Source organism: Diceros bicornis, chromosome 18 (assembly GCF_020826845.1).
Source record: "Diceros bicornis minor isolate mBicDic1 chromosome 18, mDicBic1.mat.cur, whole genome shotgun sequence".
NCBI lineage: Eukaryota > Metazoa > Chordata > Mammalia > Perissodactyla > Rhinocerotidae > Diceros > Diceros bicornis.
In genome coordinates this window covers 42783162-42810579 of record NC_080757.1, presented here as the reverse complement: position 1 = coordinate 42810579, position 27418 = coordinate 42783162, and the positions used below count along the sequence as shown (strand labels likewise).

At 54.2% G+C, this 27418-nt stretch overlaps 3 protein-coding genes across 8 annotated transcripts; 1 reads left to right on the top strand and 2 right to left on the bottom strand.

The window, feature by feature from the left end:
* The first annotated feature begins 616 nt into the window (after positions 1-616).
* On the top strand, positions 617-8224 carry ATXN7L3 (ataxin 7 like 3). Of its 4 annotated transcripts, none has more exons than XM_058561151.1 (13): positions 617-795; positions 2152-2262; positions 2561-2693; positions 2894-3065; positions 3258-3355; positions 3534-3556; positions 3882-3927; positions 4078-4163; positions 4496-4564; positions 4837-4880; positions 5151-5222; positions 5316-5473; positions 5587-8224. In XM_058561151.1, exons 2-13 carry the CDS (start codon positions 2212-2214, stop codon positions 5733-5735), a joined length of 1101 nt encoding a protein of 366 aa, XP_058417134.1. In that variant the 5' UTR covers positions 617-795; positions 2152-2211; the 3' UTR covers positions 5736-8224. The 4 variants fall into 4 exon arrangements, with proteins under 4 accessions (XP_058417134.1, XP_058417137.1, XP_058417136.1 ...); XM_058561154.1 differs by having other exon boundaries at positions 618-795; positions 4135-4163; XM_058561153.1 differs by lacking the exon at positions 617-795 and adding an exon at positions 984-1410.
* A 76-nt stretch (positions 8225-8300) lies between these two features.
* Positions 8301-12351, bottom strand: TMUB2 (transmembrane and ubiquitin like domain containing 2). Of its 3 annotated transcripts, none has more exons than XM_058561156.1 (3): positions 12285-12351; positions 9756-10322; positions 8301-9505 (listed from the first exon to the last, which is right to left on the bottom strand). In XM_058561156.1, exons 2-3 carry the CDS (start codon positions 10295-10297, stop codon positions 9139-9141), a joined length of 909 nt encoding a protein of 302 aa, XP_058417139.1. In that variant the 5' UTR covers positions 10298-10322; positions 12285-12351; the 3' UTR covers positions 8301-9138. The 3 variants fall into 3 exon arrangements, with proteins under 3 accessions (XP_058417139.1, XP_058417140.1, XP_058417138.1); XM_058561157.1 differs by having other exon boundaries at positions 12231-12317; XM_058561155.1 differs by lacking the exon at positions 12285-12351 and adding an exon at positions 11604-12223.
* Positions 12352-15649: 3298 nt separating this feature from the next.
* On the bottom strand, positions 15650-27009 carry ASB16 (ankyrin repeat and SOCS box containing 16). The gene is made up of 5 exons (XM_058561150.1): positions 23016-27009; positions 20955-21222; positions 18418-18910; positions 17915-18028; positions 15650-17400 (listed from the first exon to the last, which is right to left on the bottom strand). The coding sequence occupies exons 1-5, from the start codon at positions 23902-23904 to the stop codon at positions 17215-17217; spliced, it is 1950 nt and encodes a 649-aa protein (XP_058417133.1). The 5' UTR covers positions 23905-27009; the 3' UTR covers positions 15650-17214.
* Positions 27010-27418: the final 409 nt, after the last annotated feature.

Here is a 27418-nt window from a genome sequence, read left to right as displayed (position 1 = left end):
CTTGAACGCCGCTCCACCCACCGCCATCCTATTGGGCCGGCCGGACTGAGGCGGGGCGGCGATTGGCCGAGGTGCCTCTCGAAGGCCCCGCCTATTCCCCCGCCCCCATCCCCGTCCGCCGGTACTTTGGACGGCGGCGTGGCGCCCCTCCTCCCCACCCGGTCCCCGCCCCCTGGAGCAAATGCTGCCGAGCTGCGGCCGCGGGGCAGATGCACGCGCTCGGGCCCTTCTAGCAGGCGCGAGCAGTCGCTGGGCGCGCGAAAGCGAAAGAAGGAAGAGGAAGGGAGGGCGGGGGCGGGGTGTTGAGGAGGGGCGGGAGGAGGAAGAGGAGGAGGTTGGAGCGCGCTCGCGCTTGGCCCCGCGCCCGCGCAGAGGGAGGGGGAGAGGGGCGCGCGCGCGCACGCTCGCGTTCTCGCTCGCTCCATCCATCCATCCTCCGGTCGCGGCACGCGCGCGCGCTCCGGGCTCGCGCCGCACCCCCCGCCCGGGAGAGGCGGGCTGGAGTGGGGGGCGGGGGGAGGGGCGCGCGGACGGCGCGCGGACTGCGCGCGGGCGGGGTGAGGTGAGGAGGAGGAGGCGGCGACGGGACGAGAAGGGAGGGGAAGGGGCCATGGCCGCCCGGTGAGGCGGCGAGGCGGGGGGGCGGCCCGACCCCCCGGCCCCGGGCCCTGGGCCCCGGGGAGAGGCGAGGACGGACCGACGGACATGGGGCTCCGGAGCAGCCGCCGCCGCCGCCGCCGCCGGAGGACGCGGCCCTGAGAGGCCGCCGGGCCCCGGCGCGGCCCCCCGGGCGGGGTGAGTACGGGACGGAGACGGGGACGGGGGAGGGGCCTGCGGGGGGCGGGGGGCGGGGCCCGAGGCGGGGCTTGGGCCCCCTCCCCCCAGGTCTGGGTCAGCGCCCCTTCCCCTCCCCCCGGGCCGACGCGGAAACGCCCGGCTTCCCCCGGCTTCCCGGCCCGGCCGGGGCCCCCTGCTCTCCCCCTGTCTGGGTCCCCCCTGGGCGGGGCAGGGCCAGCCGGGGAGGGGGCGCGGGGCCTTTGTTAGGGAGCCAGGCCCTAGCCCCCGGGACAATAGAGACACCGTCCCGGACTCCTCTCCCCGGCCGGCCGGGGCTGTCGGCGGGCGGGGAAGGAGAGGGGCCGGGGACGCGTCCCACTCTGCCCACTCTCTAGGGGTCGATCTGTCCCGGGCCGGCGCCGGCCTTCGGCGGCTCGGCTCTCCTCCCCCCAGTCGGTATGATGCAGCAGCAGTGCCGCAGGGACGGGGGAAGAGCCGAGGCCCGGCCTCCTACCCTCCCCAGTGCCCCTGGCTCATTTGTCGGTCCCCACCCCACTCGAGGCCGGCAGCTCCTTAAACTCGTACCCACCGTTCAGAGGGGCCCCGGACTGTGGGCGGTTTCTGAATCCTTTGGTGAGGATTCCTGGACTTTGGGGCTCTTGGAGAGACTTCCGGGCTGGTCCTGAGGGAGGGAGAGTGGTTATCTAAAAGAAGAACAGGTAAGGGCAGTGCCCACTCCTGGCATGGCATGCCATCCCACCGAGCTCTACCCCGTCTTGCTCTAGGTGGCTAGAAATGCCCCCTGAGCTCCAGGTTTCTGTGGGCTCTGCTCCCCTCCTCTAGTGGCAGGCTTATTTCAGGGGAAGACAGAGTGGGGTGAAGGTTGTCGGGTCCTAGGGCCATTCCTACTTCTGGTAGCAATACCCCCCCAAGTGGACATCCTAGCTGAAAGCAGAGGTGACTCCGAGGAGAGCCTAGGGAAGGGGGGGCTGTATTTAGGAGTCTGTGCAGTTCTTTGCCACACCCTGTGGGTTTGCTCTGAGGCCTTAGAGTTCCTTCTCCTCCCCCTGCTGCATTGCACCATGGGTATGGAAGAGGGGTTTGAGTTTTGGGGACCTGGGGTGAGCTGCTGCCTCCTATAGACCCAGACTGATTGGCAGTAGAGTCCAGGGCCTGAGTTCAGGCCTGGGAAGGACTAGGCTGCCTCTGGGTTTCAGACCCTGAAGGACCATCCAGACTTAGTGAGCCTAGGCCTTAGGGAGGGTTATATCCTGATGCCAGGATGAAGCTCTGGGCAGCAAGGTACGGAGGGGAGGTGGCAGTCTTCAGAGGTGTCTTGGACTCACACCAACACCCCCACCCCCGTGTGTGCAGCCGTGTTGCCGCCCGCTGTGCTATGAGCAGTCAGAGCGCCGTCTCCACAAGAGTTTACAAATGAAAATGGAGGAAATGTCTTTGTCTGGCCTGGATACCAGCAAACTAGAGGTGAGGGCTCCCCCACGTGTGCCTCTAGCTCTTTCTCTCGATGTCTCTACGTCGCTATATCTGGCATCCACACCAAAGAGGAATTGGGGTAGTCAGCCTTGTTCCTTAAAGGGAATAGCCAGTTGAAAAGGCCCAAGGATCCGGAAGAAGAAAGAACACGAAGTCAAGATAGGGAAAATGGCAAAGAAAGCGTTATTTTTGGCCAGGGTGAATTGGCAGGAGATTTGGTTGGTGCGAGTTGTTCTCAGTCCAGGGGGCTGTGACTCTCATGACAGTGGATGTTCTCCCCTGGGCTCAGGCCATCGCTCAGGAGATATACGCGGACCTGGTCGAGGATTCTTGTTTGGGATTCTGCTTTGAGGTACACCGGGCTGTCAAGTGTGGCTACTTCTTCCTGGACGACACGGACCCTGATAGCATGAAGGATTTTGGTGAGCTTCAGAGTTGAAGGAGAGCAGTCTAGCCCTGCCCTGAGAGTGCATGGAGATTCCTTCTCTGGAAACTGCCCCAGATTAGAGCCTGGAGCTCCTGTGAGCTTAGGCAGGGGATGTGAAGAGGCCATGGGATCATGGGTGGAAACGAGGTGAGGGTCCCCTGCCCGCCCTGATCGCCACGCCTCTCCTGTCCCCAGAGATCGTGGACCAGCCGGGGTTGGACATCTTTGGACAGGTTTTCAACCAGTGGAAGAGCAAGGAGTGTGTGTGCCCCAATTGCAGCCGCAGCATTGCCGCCTCCCGCTTTGCTCCCCATCTGGAGAAGTGCCTGGGAATGGGTCGGAACAGCAGCCGGATCGCCAACCGCCGGTGAGGGCTCCTCCCCCTGCTAGAACAAGAGCTGCTCAGCTTTTGCAGCCTGTACCATGGTGTAGTCTCCTGGGGGCATTTGTAGGGAACAGAGGGTGGGTCATGCTTGGCCTCAGACACTCCATTATACCTCTGAAGTTAGGGGCAGAGAGGTGGCAGGCTTGACCCTTTTCTTTTCCCTACTCTTGGTAGGATTGCCAATAGCAACAACATGAACAAGTCTGAGAGTGACCAAGAGGATAACGATGACATCAATGACAACGACTGGTCCTACGGCTCAGAGAAGAAAGGTGTTTTGCAGATCTGGGGAAACTTGGGGAGCACTAGGGTGAGGTGGGCAAGCAGGAATTGGGTACATAATGGTCCCAAGTTATCTTGAATGGGGGGGAGACTGTAGCTTTGTACTTTAGGTACCTTTAGATTGGGAACTTAAAGTGACTCTGCCCTTTATCCTTTTGTCTTACACAGCCAAGAAGAGAAAATCAGACAAGGTGAGAGCCGGGGCAGGCATGAGGGAAATTGGGCGAAGGACAGATACCCTCCCCTTTGGGCAGGGAGTCCTCGGGTGTCTTGACTCAAGTCTGAGGTCATTGGGTACCTCTTTGGGTTCCGGGATGAGGGTGTCTTGGTGGGCAAGAGGGCAGCAGAGGCCTTGGAGGATGGAGGAGGAGGGAATATGGGTAAACGAGCCTCTTGCTGGGGAGGAAGAGTAGGAATTTGAGGATGTTTCTTTGTCAAATCTTTTTTCCTTCCCTGGGTTCTCGGCTCCCCCTTATCGTTACCCTTTCCCCAAAGCTATGGTATCTCCCATTCCAGAACCCCAATTCCCCTCGAAGATCCAAGTCTTTAAAACACAAAAATGGTAAGTGGGGCTGGAACAACAGGAGTGATTCTAGCTATGTCTTCTGGGACTCGTTGCTGGAGGGTGGAGGTGGGGGCTTGGGGGACAGGGGTATTGAGGGAGGGCCTGTGATCCTTCTGTCACCCCCACTTCCTCTCTGGTTATTTTCAGGGTTCTCTGTCTGTACCTCTGCATCAAACACCCTTCCCCTTCTTTTTTCTTCTTCAGGGGAACTTAGCAATTCGGATCCTTTTAAGGTGAGTAGGGGCTGCCCCTCTTAGGTTCCCTCTCATTTTCCTTGTTGTGAGAGTTGGGTGGGATTTGGACAAGTGGGGATCAGAATGCTGACAGCCCGAAGCACTAGATGGGCTATTTAGGTCTTGCATATTTATGTTCTTTCTGGGTCCCAATCCCTCACCCACATGATGCAAGGTGGGATGGACGGAATCATTGGAAAACTGCTGGGCAGTCCTAAGACCTTCTCACTTAGAAATGGATGAGAGGAGCTGATTCTCCACCCTGACCCCTACCCCCACCACCCCTTGTTTGGCTGCCCCTTCTCTAACCTGTACCTCTGCTTCTCTCTCAGTATAACAACTCAACTGGGATCAGCTATGAGACCTTGGGGCCAGAGGAGCTGCGTAGCCTGCTCACCACGGTGAGGGACAGGGAAAGGGAGGCCCTTGGGAGTGGGCTGGAGCCCCAGGCAGTGGTCAAGGCCCTGGAGGGGGCTGGTGATGTAGCAGTCAGGGCCATATAGTTCTCTCTTGGGAATTAGGTTTCCTGACCAGTGGTGGTCCGGGACCATCTGCTCTGGATGCCTTGGGAACATTTCTGTTTGTGCAGTCTAGCATTTGTACAGAAGAAAATATCTAGCGTCTAGAGTAGGTTCCCCTCCATCCCTCCTTTCAGCTTATATTCCTCTTCCAGCAATGTGGGGTGATTTCTGAACACACCAAGAAGATGTGCACAAGGTGAGCTCAGAACCTAGACAGGGGGCCAGGGGTCCCTCCTGCACACTCACCCTGGGCCTGGGTCAGGCGTATCCCTGGTCTTGAGCAATGGCACTCTCACCCTTCCCCTCCCCTCCTCTAATGGTCAGGCCTTAGGCCACGATCTGAGGGCCCTCCGTTCATCCTTTTCCCTGTGTCCATCCCTCCCGCCTCTGCTGACGGGAGGGGCTTCACCTGAGCCCCTCAGACCTTTCTTGCCTTGTCAGGGTCTGATAATTCTCTCTCCTCCAGGTCCCTGCGCTGCCCCCAGCACACGGATGAGCAGCGGCGAACCGTGCGGATTTACTTCCTCGGACCCTCCACGTAAGTGACCCTCCAAGAAAAGTAGTGGGTTGTGGAAAGTTAGGATGATGATTGGTATCCTTAAAGCCCTTCTTTGGCCCCTCCCCTTTCCAGCGTCCTTCCAGAGGTCGAGAGTTCCCTGGATAATGACAGCTTTGACATGACTGACAGCCAGGCCCTGATCAGCCGGCTTCAGTGGGACGGCTCCTCTGATCTCTCTCCCTCTGATTCAGGCTCCTCTAAGACGAGTGAGAATCAGGGATGGGGTCTAGGTAAGTGATCCAGCTGGGCCCCAGGGGCTCTGTGCCTGAAGTGAAGGAGTGGAGGCACCTTGTGCTCTCCTGCTACAACCCTACCCTCACCCCTTGTGCCTCTTTCTCTTCAGGTACCAACAGCTCCGAGTCACGGAAAACCAAGAAAAAGAAATCTCATCTGAGCCTGGTAGGGACTGCCTCTGGCCTGGGCTCCAACAAGAAGAAGAAGCCAAAGCCACCGGCACCCCCGACGCCCAGCATCTACGATGACATCAATTGACTTGGGTGCACGGGATAGCCTTTGGCTGAGCAGAGCCCTCTCTCCTGACCCCCACCCAGGTGGCATAACCTGGCAAATGGACGGCTGCTGGGGGTTTGGGCTTGGGAAGTTTGGTGGGCCAGGCAAGCAGAGGATCCAATTATGCGCCCCTGGGGGGTGTCAGGGTCCTCTGCGATGGAGCACCACCTCTCGGCATGCAGGACTCAGACCTGGACATATTATGCCTTGGACATAAGTTTGGTGGGGAGGCAGTTTTCCTATTTATTCTGTGAGTTACTGGATGTCCAGCTAGGCCAGGGGCCTGACCTGGGCACTATGCCAGTGCACTGCCTGCCCCCCACCCCAGGAACTGGACTAAGCCCTGCCGAGGAGCATTGTGGCTGCCCGGAAGGCTGTGGGTTGGAAGCTGAGCCTGGAGGAGGCCTCCCCTGGCTGCCCTCAGCAATGTGAATGGGTCCGGTGCTTGGAGCTGAGGGGCAGGGCTGGGCGTGTCCTGTCTGTGTGCAGAATCCTATCAAATGCCCCCAATCCCAGGGGTAGGCAGGCACAGTGAGCTGTCTGCTGAGGTGGGCGACCAGAACTGCCGCCACCTTCCCTGCCCCTCACAGGGGCAGCCCTTTTCCCTCAGTCCCCATGGGCCTCCTTGGCAGCAGGAGCTGTCTTTTTGTTGTTGGGTGCCAGGAAAGGGCCTCCAGCCTCTACAGCTTCAAGGAATGGGCAAGGGAAGGGTAGGAAGAGGGAGCTGTGTATCAAAATGACTCCCCCCCTACCTTTCCTCCCTGACCCAGGGCTGGTGAGGAGTGGGGCCCCAAGGTGAGAGGGAACGGTGCTGCTTTATTTGAAATGTTTTCTTACCTCATTCCCTGCCCCAGGAAGGGGCCCAGCCTCACCCTCCTGGGGTGGCCCCATGTTCCTCCTGCCTACCCCGCCCCACTGCCCTACTGGGGCAGCCCAGGTTCCCAACTGCTGCTTGCCATCCCCTCTCTCACCTTGACCAGCTTCAGTTCCTCTCTCAATGCTCCTGCCTCCGAAGCCTGCCCTGTTTCCCCTTCCTTAGCAGCTTTTAAGTTATTTATTCTGTACTTGTGGTTTGGGGCTCTGAGGAAAATCCTGATCTTTTACCTCTCCCCTTTTGCTAGGAGTAGGGTGGGAAGAGAGGGTAGTCTCCGTGCTCTGGGTTGTCAGTGGAGGGGGAAAGGGTGTGATGTCTAGGCATTGCTCCTCTGGGGGACTGTCATGCCAGTGTGCCCACCTGTCTGGTCTACATCCTGAAGAGATGTATGGTCCCACCTCCACGCAGGCACCATCACTCCCAGGAGCCGAGCTGGAGGACTGCAGTCTGGGCTGGGAGCAGAGCTGACTGACACAGGGATGGAGTTGACCCTGAGCCATGGTCTCTGGCACTTGCTGGATGTGTCCCCTGCCCTCCTCCCAGGAGGAGCCATCCCACATTTGGGTAGCTAGTACCCAGGACTGGACGGACTGATTTGGGTTAGGGCCCCTAGAGGGTTAAAGGAACAATGGAGATGGGGCTGCAGTACCCTGTCTGGAATCCCCATCTCCCCCTGGGGTGGTTCTGATTGTAGCTGACACCTGGTTACAAATTGGTTTTTAACCCACAAATTGTGATTATTTTTTAAAAAGCTAAACAAATTTTGGCAGGAGTTAGAATAAATCTTGGGGCCTGGGCGCCTCTGTTTTTGACCCTCCACAGCCTTCGCCCTCAAAGGGGAAGCCAGAGGGAAAGGAGGATCTCAGCCAGCGTCCAGCCTGCTCCCGAATGAAGGCTTGGGGGTAGATGAAGGTGAAGGGAGGAAGGCCGTGGGCCACTCTCCCTTCTGAGAGGCAGCTGCAGCTCAGGCCCTAATACACCCTTTCCCCTCTGGCCTCTCCCTTTCCCTCTTCTGGTCAGAGGAGGGAGAAGTGGGAAGTAGTTTGGGAACTGGTTTGTCCACATCCACTTCCCCATTGTTGCTTGGCCCGCCCTCAGGGCAGAGCCCCCTGCCCAGGCTGGGTAAGAGATGGGCTTGGTCCAGCAGGGACCCTGAGGGAGCAAACCCCCTTCCTTCTGGGGAGAGTGTGCCCCCCTACCATGTAGTTGAACAGGGGCTAGGAACTCCCCACTCCCCTCCCTCTAACAGCAGGCTGTGTGGGTGTCAATTCCCATCCTCCCCACCCCAGCTAGGTGTCCACCCTGTATTCTATCATGTGTCTGAGTGTGTGTGGGGGGTTCTGTACTAATTTCCATGGCCGGTGGCTTTTCCTTCCATGCATCACTCCCCCCCGCATGCCCAGGGGCCACCCGCCTGGCATTACCGCATGCTGGGGTCATTGGGGGAGGGGGGTGGGGCTCACGCTGTCCTGTGGTGTTGAGATTTTTATTTTTGCATATATAATCCATCCTGTACAGGTAGCTAACTTTGTAAACGCTGTGTATTTCCCCTGCCCCCATGGCTGCTGGTGTAAATAAACTGCATCTCCTGTTGGTAGCCCAGTCTACCTACCCTCATTACTATGTTGCTAGAGGCAGAGCAAAGCCATTCTCTTAATGTCACAGAAAGAGGCTCCACGGCCACAAAATGGAACTTTATTCAGTCACAGACACTGATCCTCCATCCAACAGCCCCAGAGGCAAGGGCCTGGGGCCCAGTGCTCCATACCCAGAGCTCGTCCTTGGAGCTGGGCAGGGTAGGACACTGGCTGAGGGCCAGAGCTGTCTCTTGCTTACAGCCTTAGGCCTAGGGTAGCAGCAGCTGTGGCCCTGCCTCTCCCAATGCTGGGGGCTTGGCTTGGTGCCCCAATCCCCTTCCTGACTGAGCTCTATAAAGGACTATTTAAAAAAAAAAAATGCAGGCAAAGTGCTTTGAAAAAATGGAGAACGCTGGAAACTGTCCAGAACATGGAGAACACCCTATTCCTGCTACAGGGATGGAGGGAGAAGGCAGAGGCAGCTGGGTGCTATATGGAAAGCTGACACGATCTTCCTGCCGGCCTGTATGATTTTAGTCTCATAAGGTGGATATTCCTCCCTGGCAGGCAGCCCTGGGTACTGAGGAACAGACATGCAAGACAAGGGGAAGAGCTAGGGCCACAGCTGGGAGGGAATCCTCAGAGCCCAGGCTCCCCACTGAGCTGGGCTGCCAGCTGGCCTTTGAACTTCAGGACCATAAAAGTGAAGGAAGACGACATCCTCATTTCACCTGAGTTGTGCTTGCACGGAGGGAATGTCTGTACCCTCACGGACGTGAAGGGGAGGCCCCATATCTGCCTCCTGTAGCCTATGGAGGAGGACCTACCACAGCCTTTCCACCCCTCCCTCCCAGGCCCTTGGGCCCAGCTCTGGCCAGGAAAGGGGGAGGCCATAAAGGAGGAAGACCATGCCTTTCATTTTCTCCCTACGTCCTTATCGTCCATACATCCCAAATACCAGAAAGCTGAAGAAGACAGTGACCCCCACCAGGGAGACAGTGGCAGGTGCTGTGAAGAACTGGCGGTAATTGATACGAAAGTACCAGACCACACCCAACAGCACCACAAACACAGGCACCATGAGGCTGCCCACACTGACACCGAGGCTGGGTGGCTCAGTGCCTGAGGAGGGGGCCAGGGAGGCTGAGGGGCCTGGAACAGCTGACCCTGGGGGTGAGCGGTGGCAGTGAATCACACAGTTGTCAGTAATGTTCAGGGAACGCAGTGTGCGGGCTGGGTCCTGCAGCAGGCGGCCCTGGTAGATCAGTTTCATCTGGCTCTCTTGTCCAGGGAAGTATTTACTGTAAGAATGAAAGAGACAGAAGGAAAGACAGAAGGCGAGGAATGAGAAGGCAAACAGGCCTGGACCAACATAGCAGGGCAATGGGGGAAAACTGAAGGGTAGGTTTCTAAGGAAGTATCCCACTCACCCCAGTAGGGGCTGGACCTGACACTTCCATGCTGGTCCCATGTCTATACCAGTCTCCTCCAAGGCAACCAACAGCTAGGGGCACGGGGTATGAGCAGCCTCCCACTTTCCAGCCCACTCACCTCTTCAGGGCACCCACAGTATCCTCCGGCCTGGCCACAGCCAGCTCCTCGGTGTCATTGAGGAATTTGAGCCGCACATTGATGAGGCCAGGGCTGGGAGGGAGGCAGGTGTGATCCTCAGATCTCAGGGGGGCCTCTGGACTGCTGCTCTCTGGGCCCGCGTGTCTTTTGGGCAGGCCTTGGATGTCAAGCAGATGCTCAAGGCTGGGCTCCACACCACCCCCAGCTCCAGGCTCCCCTGTGGAGTCTCCCCCACCTTCGCCAGCCTCTTCAGCCTTCTCATCATTACCCTCTGATGGATGGGGAAGTTCGGTTGGCTCTGGGGTGCCTTGGCCCGCCACCAGATGGTCCACATGCCCCAGGTGGAGGACGGATGTGTCGCCAGCTGACACAATAGTGCCCAGGAGCTGGTTGCTACTGCTGTCTGCTACGTAGGTAGAGAGCCAAGCTAGGACCAAGGCTAGAATCAGCACCACCACACCTGCCACCACAGTCACCTCATTACCCACACCCTCAATGAGGGTGACATCAGAGAGCTCCATGGCCTGGCTGCTGACTGGGTCCACACTGCAGGAACAAAGGGGGATAGCATCAGTAGGGCATGTGGGGTTGCAACCTGGTTTCTAGTTTGTTTAGGTTCTAACTGACCCAGCCCTGAAAGAAAATGGAGTTCAGTGTCCTGCAGGAGGGGGAAAAAAACCTTCCTAACTCTGGACCCCCAACTGAAAGCTAAGGACTTACTTACCCTTTGCCTCTATTGTGAAACGCTAGCTTTCCAATTCCACACCCTTCCTCTCTCATATTCCAACTCCCCAGTGAACATGGATCATCAGGAAAACCTTATAGCCTTGTTTCTGCTGCTGCTATTGTTTGTTGCCTTTTTGGTAGGCGGTGAAAAACATTTGCTTCTTTGAGCCCTGAGTCTCTCTAGGATTTCTATCACTTGGAGAAGCCTCTACCGTGGCCTCCGAGAGACCAAAAAGCCTGGAATATTTTATTTTGGGGCGCCTCTAGAGGCGTAGTGCAGCCACTTTTGCCAGATTGTCTCATTTGAACCCTATCTCATTCATGGTCACAGATCTAGGTCCAGATGTCAAGAGCCAAAGAAAATTAATTTATCATCAAAAGCAGAGTCAGACCACCCCAAAGACACAACTCTGTAGGGGCTATCAGCAGACACTATGCTGCAGACATTGTGCCTGCCTCCTCTGAAACTCTTCTGGCAAGCCCTGGGGAGCAAAGCAGGATGGACACCAGGAACAGCATCCTCCTGGGTCACCACAGGTTCACAACTTCAAAACCATTACCTGAGTGGAACTCATTTGGAAAAGATTCCAAAATAGCTCTCACAATCCATATCTCAATCTCTCTTCCTGTGCTGTGTAGGTTCTCCCCTGGCAGTTTCTTAGAAAGCCAGGAAGGATCTTGGCTTGCTCCTTGGAGTACCTACTCTTTCCCTTGGAGAATCTGCTGCTTTCACAGCTGTCCCTGGGCAAATCCAGTCTGATGATTATCATTACCAGACTATTCTCACAGCACCTATAAAACTTCATTACACTTATCATCCTGTCCATCTCTCTACTAATCTTTGGGAAGACAAGGATCACATGTATTTCTCTATGTACCGTAGTGCCCAGTATAATGTCACGGTAGTTGTTCAAAGAATATTTGTGGAATATATCAACATCTGAATAGTTTCCACATGCTTATTTAGCACGTGGGCCCTGGAGTCACAGAAAAAGCCAATTATAATCCCGGTCTTGCCTCTTACTAGCTCTGAAGCCTCGAACAACTTTCTCAGATCCTCAGAGTTCTCATCAGTAAAATGGGGTTAAAAATAGTACCTACCTCATAAGGTTGTTTTGAAGATGACGGAAAATCATTGAAGCAAGATACTTAGCACAGTGCCTCGCACATTGCAATTGTTCAATAAGTAAAGGGTAGCAATTATTTATCACCCCCACAACTAACCCCCGGTGGTATGAAGGTTCATGTCATTCACCCTGGTTTACAGAAAAGGAAACTGCGGCGAACAGAGGCGAAGACCACTGGCACAGACACAGGGAACTTTCGTGGGCAAGGGCCGGGCAGGACCCCAGGGCTCCCGCCTCAGAGACCTTTGCTCCCTCCTCAGCCCCTCAGCGACCCTGCCCGCGCGATGAGGAGGGTCCCCGACCCTGCCTTTTCTGAGGCGAAGGCTCCGCGTCTGGGCGGTCCTCTTCCCGCAGAACTGGAGACGGGTCCGTGGGCCCACCCGAGCCGAAAGGCTGCCTGGTCCAGGCCGTTGTTCCCAAGCCCAGTTCTCCCAGTCCGTGAGGGATAGAGTCGGATAAGGGGGTCACAAACCATCCACACCCCTCAAACTTCGGGGCGGAGCCAGGGGGCTGGGGGCGGGGCTTGAGTACGCGGGGAGTCATGGGAAATTAGAGGGGGCTTGGACCGGTACTGTGCCTGGATAGGGAAGGAGGTCCTCACCTGAAATGGCCAGACTAAGTGTTTTGACTTCGCCAGGACGGCCCATGGACTCACCTTTCCGTAGGGGTCGGGGGAGGGGCTGGGTACCCCCGATTCTGTCCAGGGTCCAGTCTCTTCCGGCTTCTCCCGGAAGCTGTTAGAACCAGAGACAGGAAATCCCGCCTCCGCGCCTTGCACTGATGACGCAAGGTTACGTAAGGCGGGCTGACGTAAACGTATTCTTTAAATAAAAGGGACCGGTTTCTCAGCGGAAGGAGGGGCGGAGTCATTGTTGGCGGGATCGTGGCCCTGCCCAGGGAGCCTAGTGGGCGGGGCCTAAGGAGCCCAGCGATGTGGGGCGGGGCCAGGAGGGGGTCGGGAGAGGTGCTTGGGAAAGGGGCGTGGCTCCGCGCTGTAAGACCGAGCGGCGCTTCCCTTTTCCCAGCATCGCTTTCCCGGCCTTGCTCCCAGCCTTCCGAGCTGTTTGGATTTATTACTGCTCTGCGACGCGCACAGAGGTCCGGATTAGCGGAATCAGTAAGGACCGGTCTCTCTGACCTCCAACAATTCAACTCAGGGCTAGTCGGGTGGCAGACAAGGTGACAATTTAGTCACCATCCGGTGCTCCGAGAATGCAGCCCCAGGTAGTGTGGGACCTTGGCAAATAAGGCGAGAAAGCATTTAAAAGAAGACACGGATTCAGCGCAGCCTTAGGACACAAGAAAAGCAGGAGCCCAAAAAAGACAGGAAAAAAAAAGGTTCAGCTTCCAAGAACTTATCCAGATCTTTGCAATTAAAAATTTTCCTAAAGACGTGCTGGGGTTTTTGTTGTTTTTTTGGTGAAGTATTGACTGAAGCATAAATAATGAAGACAAGGGGAAACTCATAAGCAGGAGCTCAGTGGTTTTCACCAACTGACAACACAGGTGGAACCAGCGTTAAGATTAATAGAAAATGAACCCAGAACCCCCATTCATGTCCTCTTCCAGCCACTAACTTCCAAAAAGTAGTCACTATTCTGACTTCTGTCACCATAGATTAATTTTCTCTGCTTTTGTACTTTGTATAAATGGAATCAAACAGTATGTACTCTGGTGTCTGGCTTTTTTTTTTATGGTGGTAAACTATACATAAAATTTACCATTTTAACAATTTTTAAGTGGTCAGTTCACAACGGCGTTAGGTACATTCACAATGTTGTGCATGCATCACCACTATCCATTTCCTGTACCCATTCCTCCCCTCCTCAATTCTATTTTCTGTCTCTAAATTTGCCTACTCTAGGTATCTCATGTAAGTGGAATCAAACAATATTTGTCCTGTTGTGTGTGGCTTATTTCAGTTAGAATGTTTTCAAGGATCATCCATGTTATAGACCAAATCAAAATTTCATTCCTTTTTAAGGCTGAATAATATTCCATGGTATGTATATATCACATTTTCTTTCTTTTTTTTTTTTGTGAGGAAGATCAGCCCTGAGCTAACATCCATGCTAATCCTCCTCTTTGTTTTTTTGCTGAGGAAGACTGGCCCTGAGCTAACATCTATTGCCAATCCTCCTCCTTCTTTTTTTCCCCAAAGCCCCAGTAAATAGTTGTATGTCATAGTTGCACATCCTTCTAGTTGCTGTATGTGGGACGCCGCCTAAGCATGGCCCGAGAAGCAGTGTGTGCCCAGGATCCGAACCGGGCCCGCCAGTAGCGGAGCGCCTGCACTCAACCGCTAAGCCACGGGGCCGGCCCCTGATCTTAGGTATTTTTATACCTTGTTGTGCAATAAAGATGGTTATAGAATGGTGAACGTATCTGTAAATCCTGGGATGCTGCCTTAACTAAATACGCTTGTAGTAAATCCGTTTTATTAAAAAACAAAAAGCGCTCCTTCCCTAACCACTAGATGTTATTCATTTCATGTTTGCCAATCTGAAAGGCAAAAGGGTGTCTGTTCCTTTAATTTGCATGCATTGGATTACTAGTGAGTTTGTACATTTTTCATATGTTATCAACCACTTTGTAAATTAACTGTTTGAGCCTTTTGCTTTTTCTTTTCTTAAAAGATTTTTTTTTTATTTCATAAGAATCCAGAGGTACCCATCTGTAAAAAATTCAAACATGGACCATAAAAAGCCCCATTGGCACAGTCCCTCTCCCCTCCCCAGAGGGGAATTCTTGGGTACCTGCCTTCCGGGCCTTTTTCTATTCATCTACAATCCTGGGGTTTGGTTTGGTTGGCTGTACATATTGTATTCCAACCTGGTTTTTCTCCTTAACAACAGTCTTGGAAATCTTTCTAAGGCAGTACACACGCTGGTCACTTGGAATCCCTCCCCAGTTCTTTCCTGCTGTGGGTACTACCCTTTGTAAGGGCTGAATTATATTCCATAGCATGGATTTGTTTACCACCTCCCACATGTTGAGTTGTTGCAAGCAACTCTGGGATGAATATTCCCGTATGCATTGGCTTTTGTGTAACTGGGGAGCAACATTCAAGGGCCCTGCTAAATCGCCCACCAAAGAGGCAATTTCCTTTCCCACCAACTGGATGTGTAAGAACTTATTTCTCCATATCTTCACGGCACTGCATATTATCAATCTTTAAAATTTCCCCCCATCTAGTGGATATCTTTTGTTGTTTTAATTTGCATTTCCCTAATTGCTGGTGAGGTTGAGCATCATCATTCATTTACTGGACAGAGTGAGTATCCACTCTCTGCAAAGCACTGTACAGGCACAAGTCAACAATGGTGATGTCATTCCTGCCCTCACAGATCAACGAAATGAAATCTTTTAGCTACGGATGCTTTTTCCAATACTTTGCTTTTTATTTGTGTCTATGACTTGATGTTTTTATAAAACCAAATTTAAACTTTTTCTGTATCCAGATCTGTTAATCTTTTCTTTCATGCTTTTACCCTGAAAAATCTTCTCCTACCCCAAAATAACATACATAATCACATGTATCTTTTGTTTTTTTTTAAAACAACTATCTTGTTGTAGTTGTAACAGAAAAGGCCATGCTCGCTGCGGTCTGCCAGCTGTAGAGGTGTGGACAGCTCAGCACCCTCTCCTGAGAGTGAGGCTCCAGCTTGTGCCCAGGACTAGAGAGGATTTCCCTCTCTTCTCTTGGGCCTTTTGGCACTATGAAATTAAAGCAAAAATGTCATCCAGAAAGGAGACATTGCCGCTCTGCCTAACGAGGTAAAAGACTCTTCATGTTGGTGAAAGAGAATCTCCGCGGATACAACGCTCCACAGAGGAGGGGAGGCTGGGCTGCAGGAGGCTGACCCCAAGACTCCTGCCCCATCTCTACCGCGTGACTCCAAATGGTAATGGCAGTGGAGAGCCCAGGGTCCCTCAGCAAAAGGACAGGGGAACAGGCTGCTGGGAGGCCCCCCTCAGTTCCCTCCCACAGTGGGTACCACAGGCTCGGGGTCTGGCGAGGACCTTGTGTTGCTCTTATAAGCTTTTTTCTATCACAAGAGTAACAGGTGCTCAGTGCAGAAAAGTTGGGAACCACAGAAGAGTACAAGGGGGCAAAAAATAAACATGGCGTGACAGGAGTCTCTGCCAAATTCAACCTAACGACATCCACACTTTGGTTCTGTGCACAAAACATTTATTTGCGTTCATAAAAACTGGCTTGGCTTGAAAAGCTTCCTCTTAAAGATGAATGGTGGTACATTTGATTCTGGGACCAGAGGAGGAAGTGAGAGACAGAGGGAACAGCTGGTGGTTGGTCCTCCTGTCACAGGACCTCAGAGACCACAACTTTGGTGACCACTATTTAAGACACCATGCATCACTCGGGGGCGGGAGGAGGGACACAACCATAAATGGGTCCCAGGCATCATGCATTTACTCCTCCCTCAACAACCATTTACTGAAATGCCTGTTCAAGGAATAGAGTCCTGTCTCAGCCTAGGGAGGCAGACACAGGCTCTTAATCAAATAATAGTGATACCAAGGAAGGCTCTGCAGAGATAGTGCTATTGGGCTGAGTCTTGAGGATCAAGTCAGCCTTGACCACGGCAAAAATGTGGGAAGGGTATACCAAGCAGAGGGAACAGCACATGCAAACGTCTGGAAGCAAAGGGGAGCAGGTCATATCCTACAACCGGTAACTAGTTTACTAAGGCTGGATTACAGGAACCTCAGAAGGGAGAAGAGGGGTCAGGAGGCCAGAGAGCTTGGCGAAGGCTGGAGCTAGAAGCTTTGTCTGCCTTGTTGAGTTTTGATTTTAGCCTGAAGGTAGTGAGGAGCCACTCAAGGGCATGATCAGAGTTGTAATTCCCAAAGATCGTTCCAGCAGCCTTGCAGAGCATGGGTTTCAAGACCAGTCAGTAAGGTCCTCCCTTCAAGTGACAGAGGCAGGGCAGCTAGCGACAGAGTCTGTCACTCTTTAGGAGGCTGAATGGGTACACAGATGGCAGAGGAGGGGGGGCACCAAGGATCACTGCCTCCTGGCTCAGGGCCTGGGTGGATGGAGGGACCATCATGCACTTACGCACAGGAGGAGGAGGTGGGTGAAGGCTGAGTCTGCAAACCTTCCCATTGGAGAGACAAGCCAAAGCTCAAATGGAGCTGGAGGTCAGCAGTTGGCTCAAGAAGCCAGCCGGGGGGCCGGCCCCGTGGCGTAGTGGTTCAGTGCAAGCGCTCTGCTGCTGGCCGCCCGGATTCGGATCGCGGGAGCGCACTGACACACCACTTGTCAGGCCATGCTGTGGCGGCGTCCCACATAAAGTGGAGGAAGATGGGCATGGATGTTAGCTCAGGGCCAGTCTTCCTCAGCAAGAAGAGGAGGATTGGCATGGATGTTAGCTCAGGGCTGATCTTCCTCACAAAAAAACAAACAAACAAACAAAAAAACAAGAAGCCAGCGGAGGGCTGAGCCGGCCCGGAAGGGCATGCAGAGAGGACAAGAGAGCCAGGGACTGGTCCTCTAGGATTGCGGGGGGACGACGGATGGAGGGGGCAGGACAAGCTGTGGGAGCAGCCTGACATGGGGCTCACTGGATGCGCCCCTCCACACGCAGCAGCAGGTAGTCCCTGAGGAGCCGGGGCAGTGGGAGGCGGGCAGCAGCCTGTCGGCAGCGGCTACCCAACTGAGCGCGCACAGCCAGCCGGGCCAGGTGCTGCAAGCGCCTTGGCTGGTTCACCATGCACAGGGCTGATCTGTAGAAGGCTTCGTGCTCCTAGGCCAGGAATGGAACAGTGTCAGATGGTCCAATACTCTTGACTCTGCCCTTCCACCTAGGAGTGACCTAGTGGTGGGGGCCCTGGGATTTTGCAACATGCACCCACCCGAGTGTTTGGTGCATTTCAAGGGACTCAGATTCAGCAGCAGAGAGGCCCTACACAGGTCACAGGAGCTGGGACCACACTGCAAGGCAGGGTCTCAGCCATGTCTGCACCCACCCCCGCTCCAAAGACGCTGGCACAGTGCCCACTGAATCAGAGATGCCCGACAAATGTCTGTGCTGATGAGGTGAGAGAGAGGCTGTGGAATTAGAGGTTGTTCTGAGCTGCTAGGGGACTGGGGGACTCCGGAACCCAGAGGTTTCACTTTGCCCATGCTCCTCTGGCCCAGGGGCCTTCCTGCTCCTCCCTCCAGGAAGCCCACCCTGCAGGGATAGTCCTAGGGCTCATCCTTCCTCTCCATCTCCCCCTAGAGCCCAGGAAGGAGCTGGACCCCTGGGGTGGACGTACCTGCCACAGCTCTGGGAACACTGCCTCAACCCAGGTATCACAGGATGGGACACAAGGGTAGGCATTTAGCAGGACTTCCAGGGCCCGAGGGAAGTTGGCACAGTGTTTCAGCATCTAGAAATCAAAAGAGGGTCTCAGGGACATAGGCCTCTCCCAACCAAGCGGAGACCTAAGTACAGCCTAGGCCAAAGTACGGCTCACACTCAAATCTGGGAGGCTAAATCTGAGTCTCTCCTTATCCTTTTCCATGCCTCAGTTTACCCCACCTTCAAGTGTGCTCCAACCTCCAGGCCCCAGCCCGTTTCCCTGGGAGCTCTTTTCTCCCTTGGACCCTCCCCTGTAGTCCTCACTGGTCCTTCCCAAAATGGGGACAGACCTCTGGCCATAGAGGGTGGGCTTTCAGTCTCCTGGCCTCCTCTCTTCCCCAGCAGCACGGCAATTCCAGCCGCAGGCTCTCCCCCACCCCGCAACTGAAGTCCCTTTCACAGGCCCTCCCTGCGCACCTCAGGCTGCACAGGCTGCGCCCCGTAATCCAGTAGCGCCGCGAAGAGGACCTCGGGTTCCCAGTTGGTGGCGTCCTGGATGGCCTGCAGCGCGCAATCCATGGGTGTGTCGCCTGCCCCGTTGGGGACTGCAGCGCAGGCCCCGTGGCGCAGCAGCAGCTCGGCCAGGCCCCCGCAGCCGTTGGCACAGGCGTTGTGCAGCGGCGTGTGCCGCTTGCGCCCGGCCATCCGGGCATCAGCCCCAGCCTCCAGAAGCCAGCGCGCCGCTGCCTGGTGCCGCCGGCCACAGCCTGGGCCCTCGGCCGCCGCGCACGCAGCATTCAGGGCGGTCTCGCCCTGGCTGGTGCGCAGGCCCACGTCGGCGCCGTGCTCCAGGTAGAGAGCCACATGCTCCTCCAGGCCGCGAGCAGCCGCCACGTGCAGGGGCGTCACCTCGCTGTCCCACGATGCCAGGTTCACGGTGCCTCCTGCCTCAAGCAGCAGCTTGGCGCACCTGGGGGCAGGGCGCAAGGCCCCGAGGCAAATCCTGAGGGGCCAAGGCCTGGCCTGGGAAGCTCTCAGCCTGCTGCCATCCCCTACGCCCTTTCTTCCCACCCTCCTCGCCTCGAGGCCAGCCTGGTGTCCACCATCAAACTCACAAAACAGACAGCAGAGCTCGAAGGCCCATCAAAGTCACCAGGAACATCTTCAGTCTTCAGATGAAAAACCTCAGCCCAGAAAGTTTGCAGTGCAGCCAAGGACACCCAGCAAGTGAGTGGTTACACCGGAATTAATACTCACTGCCTCGGACAGGCCCTCCCAGAGTCTGACCTGACTCCCCAGTCCCACTGGGACTCCAAGGCCTGGTTCTGAATCATTTGTCAGTGGAGTCTTCTAACATTTTGATAGCACACAAAAAAATTGAAAACCCACTACTGTGTACACTATGAAACGGAAAAATTAGACTATGAGCCAGAAAGAAAAAGAAATAGAAATCCCACTATTTTCTTCCAGCCTCCACACTTGAAGACCACCTTTGCAGACCACCCACACCCACTCTCGCAAAGGAAGGCACTTGGGGACCCACCCATTCCACTTTCTCCTAAAGGAAACAAACAAACCAAACAACAAAAACAAGTTTTTAGGAAGCACATGTTTCCCAGTCTTGTAGTCCCTAGAGAAATTATAGGCCAGAAGACTGTAGAGGCAAATACGCATCGTTAACCACCATGGGGAAAACCAAACACGTGACAAACTAAATTAATGATGAAACTAAACTGAAAGTCATTTATAGTTAAAAAGCCAGAATGGCAGCCACTGGAAACTCAGGAGCAGATCCATCAACCCCAAGGAAACGCTGATGACCAGTGTCCTTCCCCAAAATGGCCGGAATTCCAGCTCTCCTTCAGTGCACGTGTCCAGTGGGCCCTTTGCTCAGTGGCCAAGAGTTGAGTAGCAGCCAGTCATCCATAAACTACTGAATTTATTTCCTCGGTAAATTCTAATCATGGGCTAATTTTGTTTCCAAATACTAAATTTAAATAACACTGAAAAGCTCACTCAGTAGGGTTCCAGTAAGCGGAACCATTCTCACTTCACTTAAAAGGATAAAGTCTGGAGGCCGGCCCCGTGGCTTAGCGGTTAAGTGCATGCTCCGCTACTGGCGGCCCGGGTTCGGATCCCGGGCGCGCACCGACCCACAGCTTGCTGCGCCATGCTGAGGCCGCGTCCCACTACAGCAACTAGCAGGATGTGCAGCTATAACATACAACTATCTACTGGGGCATTGCTGAGAAAAAGGGAAAAAAAGGAGGAGGATTGGCACAGATGTTAGCTCAGGGCCGGTGTTCCTCAGCAAAAAGAGGAGAATTGGCATGGATGTTAGCTCAGGGCTGATCTGCCTCACACGAAAAAAAAGTATTAAAAAAAAAAAAAAGGATAAAGTCTGTCGGAAAGCACACCATGTGCCCATAAGAACTCAAGAAAGGGCTGGAGAATTTGGATCACTTCTGGGTGCATCACTGATCAAGATCCAGCCAGGCAGAGGGCCCCAGCACAAGGGCTGTGGAGTGTCTTCCAGGAGCCCTTGACTCCTCACCACTGCAGCCCTGTCTGTGGACCTGATTTGTAAATGTGCAAATCTCATCATGTAGGGGGTCCAAGAAACTGTTGACCTTAAAAAGGTGGGAGGAGGAGGTGTGTGGAGGCCTCATACTAAGGATAGGAAACAACAGGTTAGGTCTCTGTTGGTGCCTACTTCAAAACAGCTAGGAATTTGGCTACAGAGGATTTAGAGAGAATAGGAGACTACGGCTGGAACAGGATTTTCCCAAAAAGCAATAGGGCTTGGCTCCTGGGCTTAGCTGATGTGACCTTGGACAAGTCACTAAACCTTTCTGAGCCTCAGTTTTCTCATCCATAGAATGAGACCTGTCTCCCAGGCTGTTGTGAGGACCTGGGTATGTGAGGTGCTTCTCCCCTTCTGGCCATGTGAGCTGGAGACACACATACGTACACACACCCTCCTCCCCAAACCATCTCAACCCCTGGGCACCTACTGTAAGGACTCGGGGGCTGTGCAGAGGTGTAAGGGGGTCATGCCCTCCTCAGACAGCACGTTGGCCTTAGCGCCGAAGGCCAGCAGCAGCTGCACACTGTCGGTCTGGGCCCGGGCACAGGCCTCGTGCAAGGCTGCCCGGCCCCCGACCCGGGCATCCAGCTCAGCTCCCTGCCGGATCAGGTGGCGGGCGCAGTCGGTGTAGCCTCGGGCTGCAGCGATGGTGAGGGGCGCTGTCTGCTTGGTCTTGGGGGTCAGCACCCAGAACCCTGGAGAGAGCAGGCAGTGTTGGGGGACGGCGTGTGAGACCAGCAGGCAGGGCAGCCTGTGGTGAACAACCGACACTGGCCTTTCCTCGGCACCCTCGGCTGAGCACAGACGCTGTGCCAGGCTGTACCTGTGGAGAAGGGCTCATTCAAGCCCTCAACTGGGAGTGTAAATTGGAACAGCCTTTTAGAACAGTTTGTCACTCTGTAACAGAACATATCATAGATATGTGTATCATAGAAAAAAAAATGGTAGCTGCTCTTTAAAACCACAAGGGCAACTAAAGAGGGTGAATCCTGTTAAGGAAACCTCTGGGTCTTTGAGCTGCTGATGGAGTCCTTGGCTCTTCTTGTTCACTTGGGGCTCTGGCCTTGGGGAGAGGGGAGGTATGCACAGGAGGGCCTGGAACTGAGCTTGGGAGTGGCCAAAGAGCAGAGCTGAAGGAGCCAGAGTTTGGAGTTCTAGGATACTCCTGGTGCCAGGAGGGGAGGGTGGGATGGAAGTGGTGAGAGGGAGAATATGAGGTGGAGGTCACCAAGGAAGAGTGGGGAGATGGCTTGATCATGGGACTTGTGTTGGATCCGAATTATAGAAATGGCCAAAGACTTGTTCAAAAGACACAGATGCCTAATATCCAAGTGTAAGTTGTTTGTATTACAGCGAAGTAAATCCCTGGGTTTTCTAAATCTTGGGTAAAACATGTTTTGTTTTTTATCAGGATTGAAATTAAGGCCAAGTTCCATTCGGGGGACGATGGAAATGCTGCAGGATGAGACCAGGATGCCCTGGGTGGGGTCACATCTTTAACAGGTGAAACCAAGCAGGAATTTGGAGCCAGTGGTGGCTGTGAGAGCATTAGCTCTCCAAGGCTTTTGAACCCCCATATCCATGGGTGGGGGTTGAGGCAGTCTCCCATCAATCTGAAGAGCAGAGTGATCTCAGTTGTGGTATTTGGTTTACATGGACAAACCCTTTGGTCAGAAGAGATCCTAAGGAAATCATCTGGCAGGTACACAAAGGTGTTCATCATATTGCTATTTAAAATAAATAAATAGGGGCTGGCCCGGTGGTGTAGTGGTTAAGTTCGCGCGCTCCGCTTCTGCTGTCCAGGGTTTGAGTGTTCGGATCCTGGGCACAGACCTATGCACCGCTTATCAAGCCACGCTGTGGCGGGCGTTCCACATATAAAGCAGAGGAAGATGGGCACGAATGTTAGCCCAGGGCCAATCTTCCTCAGCAAAAAGGGGAGGATTGGCAACAGATGTTAGCTCAGGGCTAATCCTCCTCACCAAAAATAAATAAATAAATAAATAAATAGTTAAATAAAAAAAAAGAACTCAATCTACCCAATCTGTTTGGAGGCTAGTTATATAAATCATGGCACACTCATACAATAAAGAATTTATGCACTTATTTAAAATATTATGTGGACTTAAGGTCATTGATATAGAAAGGTGTTACATGAAAAAATCAGGTTATAAAATAACATATGGAGTATAATTTCATTCTATGAAAGAAAAAATATTCATGTGTGGATGTATATTCAGAGAAAAAATTGCATTAGACTATAACTGTTCCTGTGTAATTAATATGTTAACATAACTTTAATTCTGAAAAGACATACAAACCACTAACTATACCTTATCTCTGTTTGGGAGGGAGCTAGAATGGGCAGTGGGAAGGGATGATCTAGTCTATGGTCTGAAGAGAGGGGATGGGACCGAGACTCTCCCCCTCTCCCCACTCCGACCCTCTTCCCTCTCCCTCCTCTTTGCCCCCACCTGGTGCTCCCTACCCTGTTCAGCCGACCAGGCCAACTGATTGCTCACAGTCTCCACGATCATGTTCGCAGCGTCTTCATCTTGGAACAGAGCTTGGACCTGTTGCAGGTCGCCAGAGAACAGGGCATTGTGGACAGCTGGGTCGCGGCAGGAGCAGCGTGGCCTAGTGAGTTGGGCCCGGGAACTTGGGGGGCACCTTTGGCTCCTGCACTGCTGGGCCGCAGCCCGCCGCCGGTCCTCCCACTCCAGCCATTCCCGCTGCAGGCGGAGAGAGCGCAGTGTGGAGGAGGTGAAGGGGAAAGTCTCCTCTGCCATGGGGTGGGGCCAGGGGTCTGGGCAGTGGCAGCTGAGCAGAGCCGGGTTCCCTCGGCCCGACTGCCACCCTTGCTCTGAGGAGCCACCCTGCCCCCTCACCACTGACCCAGAGAGAGGAGCAGCTGAGGCTATAAATAGGCCCTTCGCTGCTCTGGTAAACATGGTTTGCCCAGAGTCAGGATCCTGGAGCAGAGAAGGTGTTGGGCCAACCCCCAGCCCAGGGCTAGGGCCAGCTCCTGCCCCTGCTGATACCCTCCGATTGGGCCGCTGGCCCTCATTGGAGGCCACCCCTGAACCCCAGGATCTGCATCCACCCTTCTCTGGAGTGAGCCTCTTGGGTTGGCAAGGTCCGAGGTGAGTGAAACAGTCAATCAGGAAGATGGACAGGACAGGGAGGAAGAGCCAGAGCCTCTCTGATGTTGGCTGGAGGGCAGACCCCAGCCCAGGAAATAAGGACAGGTTGAGATGGGGTTGGAGAAGCTCTTCCTGGCATCTGCAGGAATAGCACATGTGCGGCAATGTGCACACGTATGCACAGGGCTTTACAGTATGAAAGTCACTCATATCCATCTTCACTCCTGTGACCATACTTCCCGGCTCACTGAGGTCAACGATAAGCTTGGTTTTGACAATAAATCATATGATCAGGCTAATTATCACAGTTGAACACCTCTGAGATGGTGGTCTTATGTCTGTTTTATCAATGAGGAACTTAAGGCTTAACAAGATAAAACTACTGGCTCACAGCTTGTGAGGGGTGGAGCCAGGACTAGGACCTCAGTTGGCCTGACTCCATAGATGGTGCACTTTGGCTCCAGCTCCTGCGGTCACGTGCGGGCGAAGGCAGTTGTGAGAGCCTCTCCCCACCCCGCAAGCAGGACAGCATCATCTCCAGAAACCGCCTTCAGTGAGTCTTGTTTCCCCTCTCCCACCAGCTCCTAAAGGGCTCACATGCCTGCCTGAGGAGGGCCAAGGGGTTGACCTCACAACTCTGAGGACTGCAGCTACAGAAACTTGCAAGCCACAAACCCATTCACCCTCAGGACAAAGCGGCTCTGCTTCCAGGAGCCTCTAGGGGGAGGAATAAGGCTGTGAAACAGGACCAGCTGGTGTGGCTGTTGGCAGCCAGGGAACGGGAGAGTGGGAGGGAGGCCAGCCCCTGCCTCACAAGCTCTCCTAACCCCGGAGCTCACCCAGCGTGCTGGTGGGCCGGCCCCTCGGCCCCTCAGGGTCTGCCTAGCCCCTTCCCGCCCTGGCCGTAGGCTGTGGCTCTTTTGTCTTCCCCAGCACTGCAGGCTCCTCCTAGCTCCTCTGCCCACTGTGCTTCCTCCCCTCCCTGGCCCAGCAGCAGCCCCCTGCTCAGTTATCTCTGACTTCTTCCTCTCCCTGGTTCCCTCACACGAACAAGTTCCAGCTCCCATTCTCACATTTTCAGTCACCATCTCAATGCCTTTAACCTGGACCAGCCCAGTTTCCCACCTGGTGCTCTTTCCTCTGGCCACAACCCCCCTGCTCCACTGCCCAAATGGAATGATCTGTCTAAAACGGTTACATCCCTAGCTTGAAAACTTCTGCTGACTTCCAACACCTGCCCTCTCCAACTCAGCTCCAGTTCCTTGGTTTGGCCTCACGTCACGCAGCGTTCGTATCACAGCTCTTCACCCTTCACTGCCATTCCCTATCATGCGGTTCCCTCTGCTTGTGATTCCCTTCTGACTCCTTCCTCAAAGTCCACCTCAAAGGTCACCTGCTCTGGGGGACAGCCCTACAGCAGCCCCTACGGTTCCAGCCACTGCTCACTCAGTGCTCCCGAAGGACCTCCATGCACTTTGTGAAGCACCTGTCCCAATGTAGTGCAGACGACAGTCGGCCGTGCTAGATGTGGGGACCTGAATTTATTCAGCTGGGTTTCTGGTACCCAGCAGGGCAGGGCACACAGTAGGTCTTGACATGGTGTTTAGGAGCACTGGCTCGTAGCAGGCTGGCCTCTTCTGTGTAGTGCATTGACTGAGGGCCCCTGTTCTCTCCCAGAGAAACACTCATCTGCCTGCCCAAGTGGGTGGCAGCAGCCCGGACTGTTTCCGGCACTGGTCTTACTCTGCGGTTCACCCACTCTGGCCCCAGCTTCTTGGTGGTATTCCAGGGTGGGGAATCCCAAAGGAGGAATGAGATCATGTACAGCAAGGGCTTGGAGATCCTCAGAGAAAGGCGCCTCTATACATGCAGCTGTGATTAACCCTGTTGGAACCCATTCGGTGTTTTAATTGCCCCGCCAACAGCCTGGCTGAGCACCCACAGCTAGGTTCCCAGGGTTGGGAGCTGGAAAGGCTGGGTGGGGCCAAGAAGGGCCAAGGCGGGGGTGGGTGTCCCCTTCCTCCTGAGGCACACAACAGTCATGATGTGTGGGGCCCAAGGCTGTGCTGACCTTCCCAGCTTCTCTGTAGCCTTCTTGTCACACAGGCCTGAAGGTGCTCTGACTATAGCTCAGTCCCCAGTGAGACCATGTGCTGTCTCCTGTCCTTAACCTTAACTTCCTAAGGGCAGAAACAGTGACCTTTACTTCAACTCACACATGAGCCCACAGGGAGCCCAGTTCTACTGGCAGGAACAGTGCCAGGCAATTGGATACCCAACCTGCCTTCCGGGAGCTCAGAGCCTGTGGGCCGATGAAGCCCACCACAAGAAACCAAGACATCGGTCAGGACTGTGAGCAGTAGAGACCAGGGCTTGAGGGGGCTGAGTGGGGAAGGGCACTGCAGACCAGGGGCACAGGGTGGGTTAGGTGCAGGAAGACCACACAGCGTAAATGAGCTCTGGCCCAGAGCTAAGCAACATAGGCAGAGCTAGGGAGTTAGTGGGTGGAAGAAAAAGAAATGCATGGTCTACTCAGGCAGGAAGAGCAAATGGGAGTGTAAAGCGGCAAGGGTGCTGGTGAAGTATTCCCTTCTTCCTCCTGGGCTTGGAACACAAAAACCTTCTAGAACAGGGCCCTGCTGCAACCAGCAGCCAGCTGAACATGGAGTTCTTAAAGCACTTGCTCAATTCAGCCTTAACTGGGACCCACGGGACCAGCTTCTCTTTGGGAAAAGGGAGATTAACGCCTTCCCCCAGGGCAGTGCCAAGCCCATGAGAGGCCCCAACTCCCAGGTGCTTAGTGAATGCTGAGGCAGAGGCAGGGGAGGCTGGCAGTCAGCCTGGGGTCTTGAACCTACACCCCCTCAACCAGAAGTTGGGACAATGTTCCTTTCTTCCCTTCATTCTAGAAAGGAAAACAAGGTTGGCAACTTGGTATAATTAGACCTTTTACACCCCGCCCGTGCCCCTTGTCCAACTCTGGTCTGAAGGGTGGTAAAGAAGCTACAGTGACGAAGAGTTGCTTGGCAACAAAATAAATAAAGTAGTACTGGATTATAACCCAAAGTATAAAATAAATACCCATGAGTCTGTGCTGATACAAAGGAATGACTGAATAAAAAACGAGGGAGAATTGGGGCCGGCCCAGTGGCACAAGTGGTTAAGTGCACACGCTCTGCTGCAGCGGCCCAGGGTTCACTGGTTTGGATCCCGGGCGCGCACCGATGCACTGCTTGTCACGCCATGCTGTGGCGGCGTCCCATATAAGGTGGAAGAAGATGAGCATGGATGTTAGCCCAGGGCCAGTCTTCCTCAGCAAAAAAAAAGAGGAGGATTGGCAGATGTTAGCTCTGGGCAGATCTTCCTCACAAAAAAAGAAAAAAAAAATGAGGGCGAATCTCCCATGCAGAAGAATTCCAAATAATCCACATAGATATTCTGCCCTTAAGGAGGTGGAACATAACTCCTCATTCCTTACGTGTGGGCTGCACATAGTGACTTCCTTTCCAAGAGTACTGTACAGAAAGGGAGAAGAAAAAAGAGTCACTCACAGTGGAGAAACCTGACAAACCCTACCTCTGCTAGGTGATCAAGGTCAACATCAACGGTTGATATGACGTGATGAGAACAGCAACTTACCTCTGTGGTCTTCCTCCCCAAAACACATAACCCTCGTCTAATCATGAAAAAACATCAGACAGATTCCAGTAGAGGGGCATCCTACAATATGCCTCACCTGCGCTCCTCA